At 37.0% G+C, this 14,856-nt stretch overlaps 1 protein-coding gene across 1 annotated transcript; it reads left to right on the forward strand.

Annotated features, from left to right (window-relative positions):
- Nucleotides 1–5,552: 5,552 nt before the first annotated feature.
- Nucleotides 5,553–6,695, forward strand: LOC145064889 (uncharacterized). The gene has a single exon (XM_079012252.1). It carries the CDS (start codon nt 5,558–5,560, stop codon nt 6,533–6,535), a length of 978 nt encoding a protein of 325 aa, XP_078868378.1. The 5' UTR covers nt 5,553–5,557; the 3' UTR covers nt 6,536–6,695.
- Nucleotides 6,696–14,856: the final 8,161 nt, after the last annotated feature.

A 14,856-nucleotide genomic window follows, 5' to 3' on the forward strand; every position in this document is an offset into this window, starting at 1 on the left:
AAACTTTTTAGTTTATTATTGCCCGTCCCAAGCCCGGATAAATGAGGAGAGTTTAACATTAAGTATAGTAAAGGCCAAATGGGCCTATACTTTTGGTTCGCTTAGAGCCCCTAACTGGTTGAGCCACCCCTGGTTTAGGTCACAATATTTTTTAAATATGTCGTTAAACTTTGTTTAGGTGATGAAAATAAGTTAACTTATATGTAAACTAGGAAATATATGAATGATTATTTACATACTTTTTTTTCTTAAACTTTGTTATCATGCCTATAAATTAAGAATTTAATGTTATTTATATGATTGACCATGAATTAAATACATTTTTATTTTATATTAGAGATATTTAAAAAAATGATCATATCTTATCGTAGGATAAATGTATTTGATTTCATCAAAATGACCATTGTGTCTCTATACCAATTTCCAAAATATATAGAGTTATTGTCACTATAACCCAACGAAGTTATCAATTCTGTTTTAAAGGCCCTTTCATCTTTTTTTTTTTTTTTTTGCTTTTAGGGGAAACTTGTGTTTTACTAGCTATTTTGGGCATATACCTCATTATAATTGGCTATGTGAGCTAAATAGGTTAGAAAATGATGAATTGTAGCTTAGTTAGCAATAGTTGGAGCCTCGTAGATGCTGACATGTATGCCTCGTTAGCAACCCTTGGAGCCCAAGCATAAGAGTTGTCCCTTAAATATAAAAATCCATTCATGTAGCGATTAATCTCAGCACTACTCAACACTTTCTTACCCATATCAGACAAACCAAAATATTGGAACCTTAAAAATGTTATTGAATATGGATCCTACGCCACCACCATTGTGACCCTCTTCTTTAAATTCATCAAAAAAACTATTTAACCTTCAATGATTTGTGTTCGATCTTCTGTGACTGTGAAGGAAAACTGCTGAAGACATACATTGAGATCCAAAAACCAAAATATGGGATATGACATGATTTCCTCATTTTGAGGGCGGACTTCATGCGTTTTCAGGTTGAGATTCGTATTTACATGTGGAAGTGTCAAGCTTTCTTTGTGTGATTGATTGTGGTAGCAGTAGCAGTCATGTCAGTTGGGTCATGTTTAACTAGTAAATGTTAGGGTTTTGTGGTGACGATAGGTTTATAAGGTTATATATATATATATATATATATATATATATATATGTGTGTGTGTGTGTGTGTGTGTGTGCTATTTGGTAATCTTTTGTGTAAGTACATCAACCCTAGTTTTGTTGATAATGATGATGAAGACATATATAAATCAAACAATTTTACAACTTTTCTTTTGGATGTAACCCCGCTTTGGTATGATGCTAATATAATCTTAAGTAGTCTTTACATTATGATCGACTATTTATTATGAATATACACATTATTTATAATGGTAGAAGTATTTTAATGATAAAAAAGTGGAAGTACTTTTTCTGATAAACAGGGTATATTTTTGACCAAAATTTTGAGAAATTAATGTTATATATGTTATTGGATAATTCTGTTGTACTGTCCAAAATGGTAATGCTAGTGTACTCTAAATGTTATTGTGCAAGTACATCAACCCTTCTTGTATATGAAATTCTTGGAAGAAAGGTAGTGAAATACTATCAAAAATGGTAAACATATGATCTATTATTTATGTAAGATAATGGACCACTTTTTTTTATTGTTTGCATAAGAGCATAAAGGTGTAGCGTTCCAAGTAAAAACTAGTAGAAAGTACCTAGTCAACCACTTAAGAACTGCCACTTGACCACATGCTTACATGTCTACTATCATGTAATTCATTTTAGTTTGCAAAAATATAAAAAGAACATGCATTAAACCAAAAGACAAACATACTACAACACTAATCCAAACAGAACAACGACAATCCATTATTACAATAACAAGACATTAAAACACAAAATGAATTTAAATTGTATTCCAAGGACAACACTTTAATTAAAAATCTTAATCTAAATCAATAAGTGTTGCAACATTGTTTCCTTTTCTATTCTTACCCTCAACCTTCTTATCTAGGTTCTTTTTCATAATCCTTACTGATCTCTTCCTGATCCTAGTTCTAACCATTTGTTTCTTACTCTTAACCTCATTGTTTTCTCTTTATTGTGCATTATTGCTTTCTTCTTCTTGTGCCTCCTTACTTACCTTTGGATTCTACATCACTATAAATTTGGTAGGTTTTACCAGTTGTGGAAAAATTACCATATTATGTCCCACTTGTTTACGAACACTACATTATATTATTTTTTCTTACCTTTGACATAGAGTGTCTTCTAGTTCTTTCAGATGAATCTCTCCTCCTATTGACTGTTGGCTTGCCTAGTATTCTTCACTTTAATGGTAGCAAAGAGGGTATGTAATCACTACCTGGCCACATATTACTACCATTCATCCCATGCAATGGATAATTGTGATTGTCTATATAAAAGGCTAAAAAGTACATTGGATCCACATAAAGAGCAATATTGTTATTAATATATAAGATAGTTGCCACTGAATGAAGACAACCATAACCATTTATCTTCCACAATCTACAAGTACTAGTTTTATTATCTAAGTCAACAACATATGACTCTGCTAATTTCATTGTTTCAAATTAGTTTAGACCACTTGGTAATACTTTCTAGTACTTACTGGACCATGTAAAAAAGTTAGCATACCCATTTAGCAATAAGGACATATAAGTAAGAAAATATAAGCTACCTTAATTCTCTTTGCAACTCATTTAATAGGAGTGTAATAGTTGCACATGATTTGGAGTTAGGCCATGTACTACCTTTAATGTTCAAGTTGAAGATCCTCTCCGTGACATACATTTTAATTTCTTCCAACATTGTGGTGATTAGATTTTTTCTTGCATCCCTAATCACACCATTAAAGCTCTTAGATAACCCATTTTCAACAACATCACACATCATATATGTTTCAAATAATGCTCTAGACCATGCCTTTGGGTTCTTTTCCATAAGGTATGCAAATGCTGCATATCCTTCACAGATGCATTAAAAAGAGGTTCAGTTGATTCCTTTCTAACCTTCCAAAACATCTGGTCAAAGTGTGCACAGGTTAATCATTTCCTAAAGTCGGCATAAATATGTCATGCATACTGCCTATGTTCAACATTAGGCACCAACTCTTTAACTATCTCCAATAGACCCTATACAAAAAAATGTAAAACGTTAATACACGTGATAAATATTGCAAAATGAAATGATAAGTGATAGTGTGTTACATACCTTATGTTGGTCTAACATCAAGGTAAGACCAAAACTAATTTCCAGACTCAAATCATCTATTAGATTTTCCAAAAACCATTTCTAATTCCCTTTGTTTTCTACATACACAATTTCCCATGTAACTGGGAAAAATATAATTATTAGTATTCCTTCCTACAATACATATTAACTCTTCACTTCATAAACCTTTTAAGAAACATCCATCTAGTTAATGATTCTTCTACAACCTCCTCTCCAACCTTGCTTGACTCCTTCAAAGCAAATGTAAAATGTGCTAAAATAGTTCTTACTATCAAGCATATAATTGACATCCATTTTGACTATTGACCCAAGATTTAATCTTCTAATCTTCTCACTATAAGACCAAAGTTTTGCATAGTGCTCCACAAGTATACCTTCAGTTAGTTGAATTGGATATTTATTTGCTCTCCTGCTTTATCATATACTCACTTTTATACTAAATTTCTTTATAATCTCTTCCCTAACTTACGTAACACTTAATTTTTATTTGTTTAAGATTTATGTAGTGTAATGTCTTCTAATCCAAGCATAGCCAACAATTGGCTCCAATTTGAAATTCCTTACACAATTATGATCATCTTTAAGAGTATTAATCTCGAAAGAGTCTGCTTCACTCATCCATAAAGCCCATTATCTATACTTGCATTTCCCGTAACAACATTTAACCAAAAGTCTACTAATATTTTTTTTTGTAACATAATGGTAATCATTAGCAACATCATACTTACGCACTATATGTTTTAATTGTTTAGGACTTTCAAATATCATACCTAGTATAGTCTTCTGTTTCTTTTAGTGAATATTTTCATTATAGGTTGGCTTCCCTTCAACTTTTTCCTCATTGTAATCCATCTTAAAATATGGCTCCATGAGGTGTACTATCTGGGGCTAGATTCACCATGGGCAAAGCTTACTCAGAAAAATATCATTACAAGTCTTGTTCATAAGAATTCAATCATCTAGGTCAATGTCAACATCCATAACTCCTTTCAAATCATATAGGTCAAAGCCAACATCCTTACCTCCTTGCTAATCATCAAAAAAATCCCATGCACATGAATGGTTGTCATCAACACTGTATACTACACGTTTATTATTAATAAGCCAGACCTGTATATTCACAGGAAGATGATCTATGTACATAGGGAGTACAACATCACAAGCATATCCTACTTCGATGAATTCCATATAATCATTTCCTGTTGCTATTATCGTCAACCTCCTAGGAAAATCAATATCCGACTAACAATAATACACCTTTTCACATTTCTCCTAAGTGTATCTTTCTAGAAAAGCCACAAACTTGTTCTTGTCCATTCCAGAAAAGCCACAAACTTCATGTAAACTTCATTACAACGAAACCAGGTGATCCCTTAAGAGCGAAAAATAAGAGAATGGTTTGTGAGGCACAATGTCATTAGATACAGAAATTAAGAATGGGAAGAAATTTGGTCATTTAATGTCTCAAACTAATGTATGGTAGATGACATGGCAAGTCTCATTAAGTGACGAGCCATTTATACTACTGATTAGGAAGGGGTTCACCGAATGACCCTTTTTTTTATAAGGGTCCTATTAAAACCGTTAAACAGAAGTTTATGCCTATGATGCAAAATAATAATAATAATAACACGATGGATCTTTTAAAACAGAATTTGTTACTTCGTTGGACTACAATGACAATAACTCAAATATATAATATCACCGATTTTCAATTAAATGTCATATTTAAGCTTTTATTTCGTATATTTCTTTGTCTTTTTTGTTACGTTATAATAAAAATCCAAGCATTTTCTGGAGATTAAGATTTCAAACTTATTTTGAAATTTAAAAATTTAATTATGCAGTGAGAATTTTGATATGACATAAAGTTACTTCAAAAAATTTCATTTTAGATATGGCAGTTAATTTGTTATAACAAAAATAAAATTTAGGATTTTTCTTCTATTTCAAGATTTTAAATGGTTATTCTTTTAGTATCCTTTATTTTACCATATGATTTAAGGACACTTTAGAAAATTCAATAACCGGGTAAAATAAGTAATTATAGGATATAATATGTAATTAGGGAGGATTCAATAAATAAAAAATTAATTTAATTGATATTAGAAAGAAATTAGCAGTGCTATGGCTGTATAGTATCACTATTTTTTTATTACATTGTAGCTAATTTAATAAATAATAATTTAAGGTTTTGTTTTGTTTTTTTTTTTTTTTTTTTTTTTTTTTTTTTGTTTTGTCAATTTAAATCATGATTCAAAATACATATAAAGAGGTAGACTTTGCTCATAATGAGCTTCCATCTTCACATGGAGATACAACTCATGCTACCGTCGCCGGCGGTCGATTTCAGCTGCGAAAGCACCAATACTACGCCGTACGTCACCGCACCTTCTACCCCACACCGCTTCCCCAATTTCTTCTACACCGCACCCACAAGCCCCATCCACTCCCTCGCCGTCTCCTTTCATCAGGAAGATGAAAATCGTCATGATGACGATAAGGATTTTGCATTCAATTTCACCGGAGAACTGGAACCACCTTCTATATCCGCCGCCGACGAGCTCTTTCATTGCGGAAAAATCAAGCCATTAAAGCCTTCTGTCTCCGACGACCCGCCTAAATCCCCACCCTCGTGCTTCACACAAGCGTTTTCCCCTCGCCGTAAAAAGAAAGATTACGATGCTTTCACTGAGGCATTAACACAAACATCTGGTGAACAAACGCAAACCAGTCAAAACCCATCTAAACGAGGAAGGGAATCGACGAGAAAAACCAAAATTAAAGACAAAGTATCACCGTCGTCATCACCGTTTAGAATCTCCGATATTTTATCCGAAGAAGAACATCACAACCAGAGAAACCCAACAAATCAATCGTCTTCGTTAACGTGGTACAATAAGTGGAACCTTAAAAACCTGCTATTGTTTCGAAGTACATCGGAGGGAAGTGCGAGGAGGAGCAAAGACCCGGTGAATAAATATTCGAGGATAAGGAAAGACGGCGGCGACGCCGGTGAGGATGTAAGGAATTCAAGCTTTAGAAGTACAGAGAGTTTGGGTTCGAGTAGGAGGGTGATGAGGAAGGTTTCAGCGCATGAAATACATTACACGGCGAACAGAGCGGTGGCGGAAGAGATGAGGAAGAAGACGTTCTTGCCGTATAAATCTGGGTTGTTAGGTTGCTTGGGGTTCCATAACAATGGCGGAGGCAGTGTTCATGAGATTTCAAGAGGGATCACTTCTGTTATGAAGCAACGAGGATACTGAATTCATGGTGAAAACTTCATATTCCTCTCATCTCCGATCAATTCTAGCTATGTGCTTGGATTTTTATTTTTATTTTTTTAATATAAAATTTACGTAAAATAATAGTTAGTTTATGTATTATGTTAAATATTTGATATATATATATTACACATTTTGACGATTAACCTTGTTAATTTGCTTTTTGTTTTCCTAAACGAACTAATTTATTGTACTTTATTTATTCGTAATTTGATTATCATTATAAAATATAATTTATGATATTATTTTATTATTTAAAATGTGTTAATTAAACTATTTGACTAATAAAACAACAAATATTGGTATTATTTAATGAGTTACTTATTCAATTTTCCAAATTAGTTGGATTACATGATAAAATCATAAAATAATCATTTTTTTACTTTTGCAAATGGTATATTTTATATTGTACACAAATCATCATGTTTATTGTTTTTCGACTTTTAACAGTTGTTTATTATTATTATTATTATTATTATTATTATTATTATTATTATTATTATTATTATTATTATTGCAATTTAAACACTATGTCTTTTAATTTTAGCAATATTGATCAATGTTATCCGGTTGCCACTATTTATATAATATTGTTTGGTTATGTGGTATTGATATGACATTATAATGTGTCAAACTCGAAAGAAAATGACAAAAATGATCAAACTTAAGCTTGCTTGTTTCTCGATTAAGCTTTAGAAATACAAAAATATGACTATTTTGTACTAAAGTTATTAGGAGTCATTGCTACTTATTTTTTCTATGTTGAATCACTAGGAAAGATGTCTTAAAGACCCTAACAAGTTGCATGTGAACCATGTACATGTCTAAGAAACACTCGAAAAAGAAGGCGAAGCATCTTGTTACTTGATTGCATGTGTAGAAACTTATGTTTCGATTTCTATAATGCTAACATCCTATGTCCCATGATAGACATATTATTGGAGTCTTGAATGTCGGGTTTGAAAAGCTAATATAGAAAAGAAAAGAAAGAGTGTATGCAGGTGAGTATTGTACTTACATGGACAGGTTTGAAATAGACCAACAAAGAAAGTAGAAATGAAAAGCCAATTAAAGAAACAAAAGAGGGTCTTGAGTATGTGATTTCATCTTGATTTAGAATCTTTTGGACAAAAAAACATTGGTGCAATAAAAGTTTCTTTTTGCATTTACATATCCTAATTAAGAATTATTTATTATGAAATCTAAGAAAGATCTCAATATTTTGATCAAAAGTCTCAATTTTTATTTTGTTGCCAAAAAAGTTCGCATCACCAGATTAAAAAAAAATCAAATCAACCATTTTTTGACCAATAAACTATTTAGGTTACCTCAAGAAAAGTCTCATTATTGTATCCAATTTATGAAAAGTCTCAACCCTTTTTTACTTTAACTATTTTACCCTTTCATTAAAAATCTAGAAATTTCTTGGTTGAAATTATGAATATGAATAACGTTAATATGCTTCATAAAACTAAGGATTACAGTCCTCTATAACTAAATATCTGACGTAAGCATCATTTTACACTCATATTGTCCATATAATCCATTCCTCGTACAAATTTATGTTACAAGTATTATAAGATACTCAAAATATATGTTGAACACTTTAGTACAATCTATTTTAAAGTAGATTAGAGGAAAACCAACTGTTATGTTTATATAAGAAACTATTGACCAGTGACAACCCAATAAATACAATAATATGTTATGTGAGGCTGTACGAATTATAGAAAAGAATACGAGTTTTAACCTTCTAAATCTTAAGCATATAAACACAATTCCTCCATGGATTAGTTACTTTACATGTCAATCTGACCCTGGAACACAAGTTGACTCTAGAACACCATTCTCTTCTAACCTTACTGACTTCGGAACATCAAAAGGTTGATGATTGCTAGAGGTTCACTTTCAGTTTCCAACAATTTCCCCCTAAGTGAACTTAGAAATCTAGTCAGTTTAGCTTGAATCTTCTTTGATGAATACGTACCCTTGGTATAACCATTCTCGGACTCCAATGTACCATTGTAGCTGACTGATGAACTTAGTTTTCACGTGCTCCGGTGCTTCAGACTTGGATGCTCGACTTATGAACTTTTGAAGTGCCTTAGTGGGAACCAGGTGTTTGTCTTGGACTCGGAAGAAATCCTTCTGATTTGTTTTTCTTTGATGATAGATAAAACCTAGCAATGCTTCATCGATGGACCCTCTGCCAAAAATTCAGCTTCTGGCAATTTGAAGTCGATTTTGGCCAAATAATTTTCTGTTCCGAACAAATGAGCCAGTTCATAGTCACATCGGTAGAATTCAACAACGTAGTCCTTGAGGAAGCCTAAAGCAGCGTGGTAAGTTCCGATACTGAGATCATCTGACCCCGGAACACAAGTTGACTCTAGAACACCATTCTCTTCTAACCTTACTGACTTCGGAACATCAAAAGGTTGATGATTGCTAGAGGTTCACTTTCAGTTTCCAACAATTTCCCCCTAAGTGAACTTAGAAATCTAGTCAGTTTAGCTTGAATCTTCTTTGATGAATACGTACCCCTGGTATAACCATTCTCGGACTCCAATGTACCATTGTAGCTGACTGATGAACTTAGTTTTCACGTGCTCCGGTGCTTCAGACTTGGATGCTCGACTTATGAACTTTTGAAGTGCCTTAGTGGGAACCAGGTGTTTGTCTTGGACTCGGAAGAAATCCTTCTGATTTGTTTTTCTTTGATGATAGATAAAACCTAGCAATGCTTCATCGATGGACCCTCTGCCAAAAATTCAGCTTCTGGCAATTTGAAGTCGATTTTGGCCAAATAATTTTCTGTTCCGAATAAATGAGCCAGTTCATAGTCACATCGGTAGAATTCAACAACGTAGTCCTTGAGGAAGCCTAGAGCAGCGTGGTAAGTTCCGATACTGAGATCATCTGACTGAATGCTTCAGAAGTGAGCCGCAATAGTCAAGATGTCATTTGGATTGATAGTATGGAAGTCAGCATAAGTAATGGTTTTCTGAGTTGGTTTATTCCGGAGGATGTGATACCCGAACAACACGCAATTGAGTTCAAACTTTGTCACGATCTTCCTTCTGAATCCGGAAATTTTAGTGATCCTTTTCCGAGACCAGACTTCTTTTAGAGGAAGTGTATTCTTGGAATAAAAAGTCTTTAATCTTTTGTGTTCAGCCCGGATGAACATTTGAGGATCATCTTCCGGATGGAGAGGAGCAAACTTGGTGTAGGTTTTGCTGAAAGGTGAGAGAGACAAGTCGATCTGGTCCGAATCTTGATTCGAAAGATCATAGTACATGAAAGGCACTATGTCAACGTCCTTCACGATTCCATCCCTGCAGAGAGGAGAGATCCCTAGCATCGGATGAGGATTATCATCCTTGAAGGATTGGATCCAAATGCTATTTTCAAGGGCTAGATTGATCTCTTCTTGGGACCAACCACTTCTTTCAGTCGGGTGCGGAGCGGTGTAGGTGAAGTCCGAAATGGGCTTCTTTCCCTTATCTTTTTGCTTTTGCAGAGGGGAGAGGATGTGTTGCATGTTTTCATCGATAACAAAATTTAGAGAAGAGGAGGTCCGGGGCTCTTCTGAAATATCATCTAGCTTCCGGAGAGGAGAGCCTTCATCGATGGGGCAATTTTGGAGCTGGAATCGGAGGCAGCATCGAAGTAGTGGCCCGGAAGGCATCCACAGTTAGTTTGCTTTTGACCTTAGCCATTTCTATACTCTTGTGAAGGACTCCAGCCACAGTGGATGGCCATGATACTGCTGACCATATTCTTTGTTCTTCCTCCGTAAGCACCTTAGCAGGAAACTTCCTTGGAGCTTGCAAACCTACCACTCCATTATTTACAAACACATCATCATCTTCAATATCATTATCATCATCATTATTGTCATCATCATCATCAAGAGAACCTGAAATAATTTGTAGTGAGTCATCAAATTCATCTCGGAGTCTAAACTCCGAGACGGGTTTCCATGGTTGAGATATTGAACTTGGTTCTTCTCCCCCTCTTGCAATGGATGGCCCAACAACTGATGCAAGCATAGTAGATTCTTTAAGGTCCGAGAACTTATCAAACACTTTTTGGAAACTGGTGTTGAGCTGGAGAGTGAGGGCATCGTAGGCTTCAATAGTGGGAGCCTGAGCTTTGAGATGATTGAATAGTTGGGAGAGAATGGAGAGCATCTCATTGAACTTATTGTTCAGAACATCCACGATGTTCCAACTTGCTCTAAGAAGCTTGATTAGGACCTGTTGCATGATGTGATTCATCTCATCCTTCTTACGAATCTCCTTCTCTAATCGATGGATCTGCTTCTCATGACGAATATGGGTTTGCTTAATGAGTTCGTTGGAAGCATTGAGCATATCGTCATGGAACTTTAACATCTTGGTGATGATGTCAAGGTAGTGATCGACAGAAGTATCATATTTTTGTTCAACTTCTTCGATTGCATGCTTGAGCCTTAGAGAGATGAGTTAATCTAACTGAGCTTCTCTTTCAGTAGTAGTGGGTCCGACCTTGTTGGTTTCGGACCCGGAGTTAAGTATGGCATCAAGTTTGGAATCCAGTCTGGAAACCTTAACATCAAGTCTAGTGTTGAGTCCGACCTCAGAAGCTTCTATTGCATTCACTTTCTTCATTGCGTCAGAAACAGAGTCTCTGATTTCAAGAAGGGCAAACAGATCGATGTAGTTTCCTCCTGAGGATCTGGTGTCCGAAGTGGAAGTCTGGGACTTGTTCTTGTCAGCTTCTTGATTGGTTTCTTGGGAGTGGACTTAGTTTCACCCTCAGGAGTGGCTTGGACGTGATCTTCTATATTAATTTCTTCATCAATTGATTCCGAAGAGGATGATGAAAGTCTGAAGTCCAAATCCAGTCTTGATGTGGAAGGCTTTGAAGGAAAATAGAATGATGTGAACAACTTGGGAGCAACATTCGAGGCACCCTCATCGGCAAACATAACTTCATCCAAATGATCTTCATTGGGATCTGAGTGCATGGTGTCGTGAAGTTGAGTTTTGGGAGTTTCTCCGGAAGCAAACTCCAGATCGGCTATTTCATAAGAAGGGACAACAAAGGGTAGGTTGCTCTTAGTGGCCCTATTCCTCATGGATATGAGCGTTCCTTCCTTCCCCCGCCGCCTTCCGACCCGCGGGAGTATACAATGACAACTTCCGGACACTCATGCCCGATCGTGAGACTGCCTGTTGGTATTTAATACATTTTACATTGTTTTTGGTTGACCGAGAAAGAGGGAGCTATAGCTTATCTAAGGAGTGAACTAAATACCAGCTTGCACTAATGGCTTCTTGGTGGCATATCGAGAGCACTTTCACAAAGTGATATTCTAAAGTCATGAGATTAAGTTAGTGAGATGCTATATCAATCAGTCTCTTCTTATTATTGTATATCTTTTCAACCAACCACTGGAATATTCAATCTATCCCTATACCTAGATGGGATAAAGAAGATATTATCCTTGCTTTCAGTTACTTCTTTCATCCATCCGCTAAGGTTCTTTGTTTGAGTCACTAAAGAGAAAGAAGCAGTGATTGGAGATTCCCCTGCAGAGAGCCGGATGAGGGGAGACCCTCACGTCCGGTTCGGAGGGCGGGGATATCCCGACCCTACTATCATTATGCCTTTGCAATGTTACTTGGTTCAACTCTATTTGTGACCTTTTCTCGTATGTGGGACTCTCTATCTTCTTGGGTAGATAATCGATCGTCTTTCATTTGGATAGTGAGTTGTTTTTATAATAAGTCAAGTCAAGAATCATAATCGAACTGGCGGAGCTTGCCAGGATGGCTTGGTAAGCAAGCAAGCAGTTATGTAGGCGCCAACTCCCAGTTCTTTCTCTTCTTTCTTTTTTATCATCAAAAGAAGATTGCTGGAAGAATAGAGATCCGGTCTTTCGTTCGCTACAACAAAAGGTGCAAAGCTTGGTTGGGCCAGTTCCTGCTTAAACTCCAAACCCCATAGCCCTTCCTGTTATGGCACGCCCTCTATTGCTAGGACGAGACTGAAACTGCCATGTGCACGGGCGAAGAAAAGCCTATATCTGGGTCTACGTCAACAAGTTATGATTCCTTTACTGAAGAACAACCAACCCTATTGACTCGGAGTATTCAACCCCCCATTCGCCTAGCCATCAGATTCCTCCGCTGCCATCTTCGCTTTTGGCTCCTTGTCATTTGATCTGGGGGAATCAACCTCGAAGAAGGGAGCCTAGGAGCGTAGTTTGGCCTGTGTTCAAAATTCAATACTCAAATTCCAGCTTCAAGCGTTCTGCAGCTCATAATCATATTATGGAAAAGGAGGCGTGGGAAAACGGCACCAATTCTGTCCAATAACATCAAAAACCTCATTTTTTAGTCCTTCGGCCTTCGCAAACAAACAGTCCGGCCAACCCAAGTAATCCCCCATAACATCAATCAGTACCGCAAAAGGCTAAAAATCTGACTAAGTCTCCAGCAGCTGCGAGTGGGGGATAAAGGAACAGCAGGATTACAACATTGCACAGGATCAATCAGAATGCGGGAGCGCAGAGCCTTTAAGAGATAGGGGGTGCGGGAGCATAATACTTAATACTAAGGATTCCCCGCGGTTTTTCATGCAGATTTGCAATGGAAACAATGTATCTCTCTGGGGATGCGAAGAATATTTGAAAGCACTTTCGAACCATCACACGGATTCCAACCCAACTGCCCATGATATGGTAAGAACGGAATGGAAGAGAAAAAAAAGTCTTCTATGCGCAGACGTGAAATCTCTATCAATAGAACTAGCTTCTTTTTATTTAGAGAGGAACGATTCCCTCGTCTAAGAATCGTCATTCACACAATATTCCTCCCCACTAAAAAAAGCGATTGAGAATCTCGAGAACCAACTTGATCTTCCGGGGGAACCTTATGTCCGAACAGGCCTGGAAAAAGAGGTAAGGTCTCGCTTTCCTTTTCCACTCAAGTGTACGGCATCTGCCGTGCTTAGGCCCCTTCTTCCCTTCCCTAATAAAAGAGTCCACCGCCTGCCTTAGTAGTCTCAAATAAGGCGTGCGGGCCTGCCCCTTTTTTTAGTAGGTGATTCACTACGGAAGCTAAGAAATGGCTGGATCAAGAAAAGGGGGTACTACGAGCCCTCTGCCCCACGCATCTAACCAGTTCCCGTGGTTCACCGGTTCCACCGATTAGACCCTTAGAGTGATTCAGTCGATACAGAGGTGCGCTTGAAGTGGGGGGGTGTGCTGTCCCTATTGGGTTGGGCCCTTCCCCATAAGGCCCCACCGTCGGGGCATAAGCGCCCTCTTGCTACCCATATGCGAGGTGCCGTCTTAGCCTTCCCTGACCAGGGTCGCTCCCACACCTATAGCGTTCGTGATCGGCCTCCTCAACTGTGTATCGATCGAAAGGCGGGGCGGCACAGCCCCCAACCAAGGGAGTGGTTACGTCCAGTATGTCCCCCCTTATTCCCGACATGCTATGGTGCCCCGGGGTGGGTAGGAGTGGGTCACCGTAATTTTTCAAACAAATTTTTCATTTTAAAATCGCATACTTTTCATAACATTTTGTATGGAAATCTCGTTTATTCAAATTACAAAACACAACTCCATTAATAATTCAGGATCCTTAAAACATAACTCTTTCTCTGGTGTGTACAATCAAGCCGGTGCCTTCCCACGATCCTCTGAGATACCTGAAACACATATCACAATACATGGTAAGCACGAAGCTTAGTGAGTTCTACAAAATACCACATATAACACATATTAGCCACTCGAGGCTATAACTCTGTGGACCCTCTGGTCCTAACTCTGTGGACCCTCTGGTCCTAACTCTGTGAACCTTCTGGTTCTAACTCTGTAAACTCTGGAACATACACAACATAAATCACATAGAAACAATGTAGTGTATCACAATCACATAAATATCATACAAGATACTCTGTCATATAACTCTAATTACCACTCTAGGTAAAGTATAGTGAGAAGACTCACCTGACCAACAACAAGTAAAGACCCCGCTCCCGAATCTCGAACTAGCCTCCGCTTAACACAAGGGATGAATATGTCTAAGTGATACTCTAATCACAATTCTAAGGACCGAATGCTATTCTTCCTCTCTTTAACTCTTTGAAGTGGGTAAAAGACCATTTTACCCCTCCATGGTCTCTACTACTTATGTTGATCAAAGCCCTAAAGTCAACAGAAGTCAAACTCGAGTCAACAGTCCATGTTTGACCCAACTCGCCGAGTGCACCCTTGCGACTCGTCGAGTCCACTTACTTTCCTT

Source organism: Lactuca serriola, chromosome 7, assembly GCF_051521515.1.
Source record: "Lactuca serriola cultivar US96UC23 chromosome 7, Lser_US96UC23_V15, whole genome shotgun sequence".
Lineage (NCBI taxonomy): Eukaryota > Viridiplantae > Streptophyta > Magnoliopsida > Asterales > Asteraceae > Lactuca > Lactuca serriola.

Bases quoted from the DNA above. Each gene is read 5' to 3' on its own strand.
- LOC145064889 (XM_079012252.1), top strand. From the start codon at position 5,558: ATGAGCTTCCATCTTCACATGGAGATACAACTCATGCTACCGTCGCCG.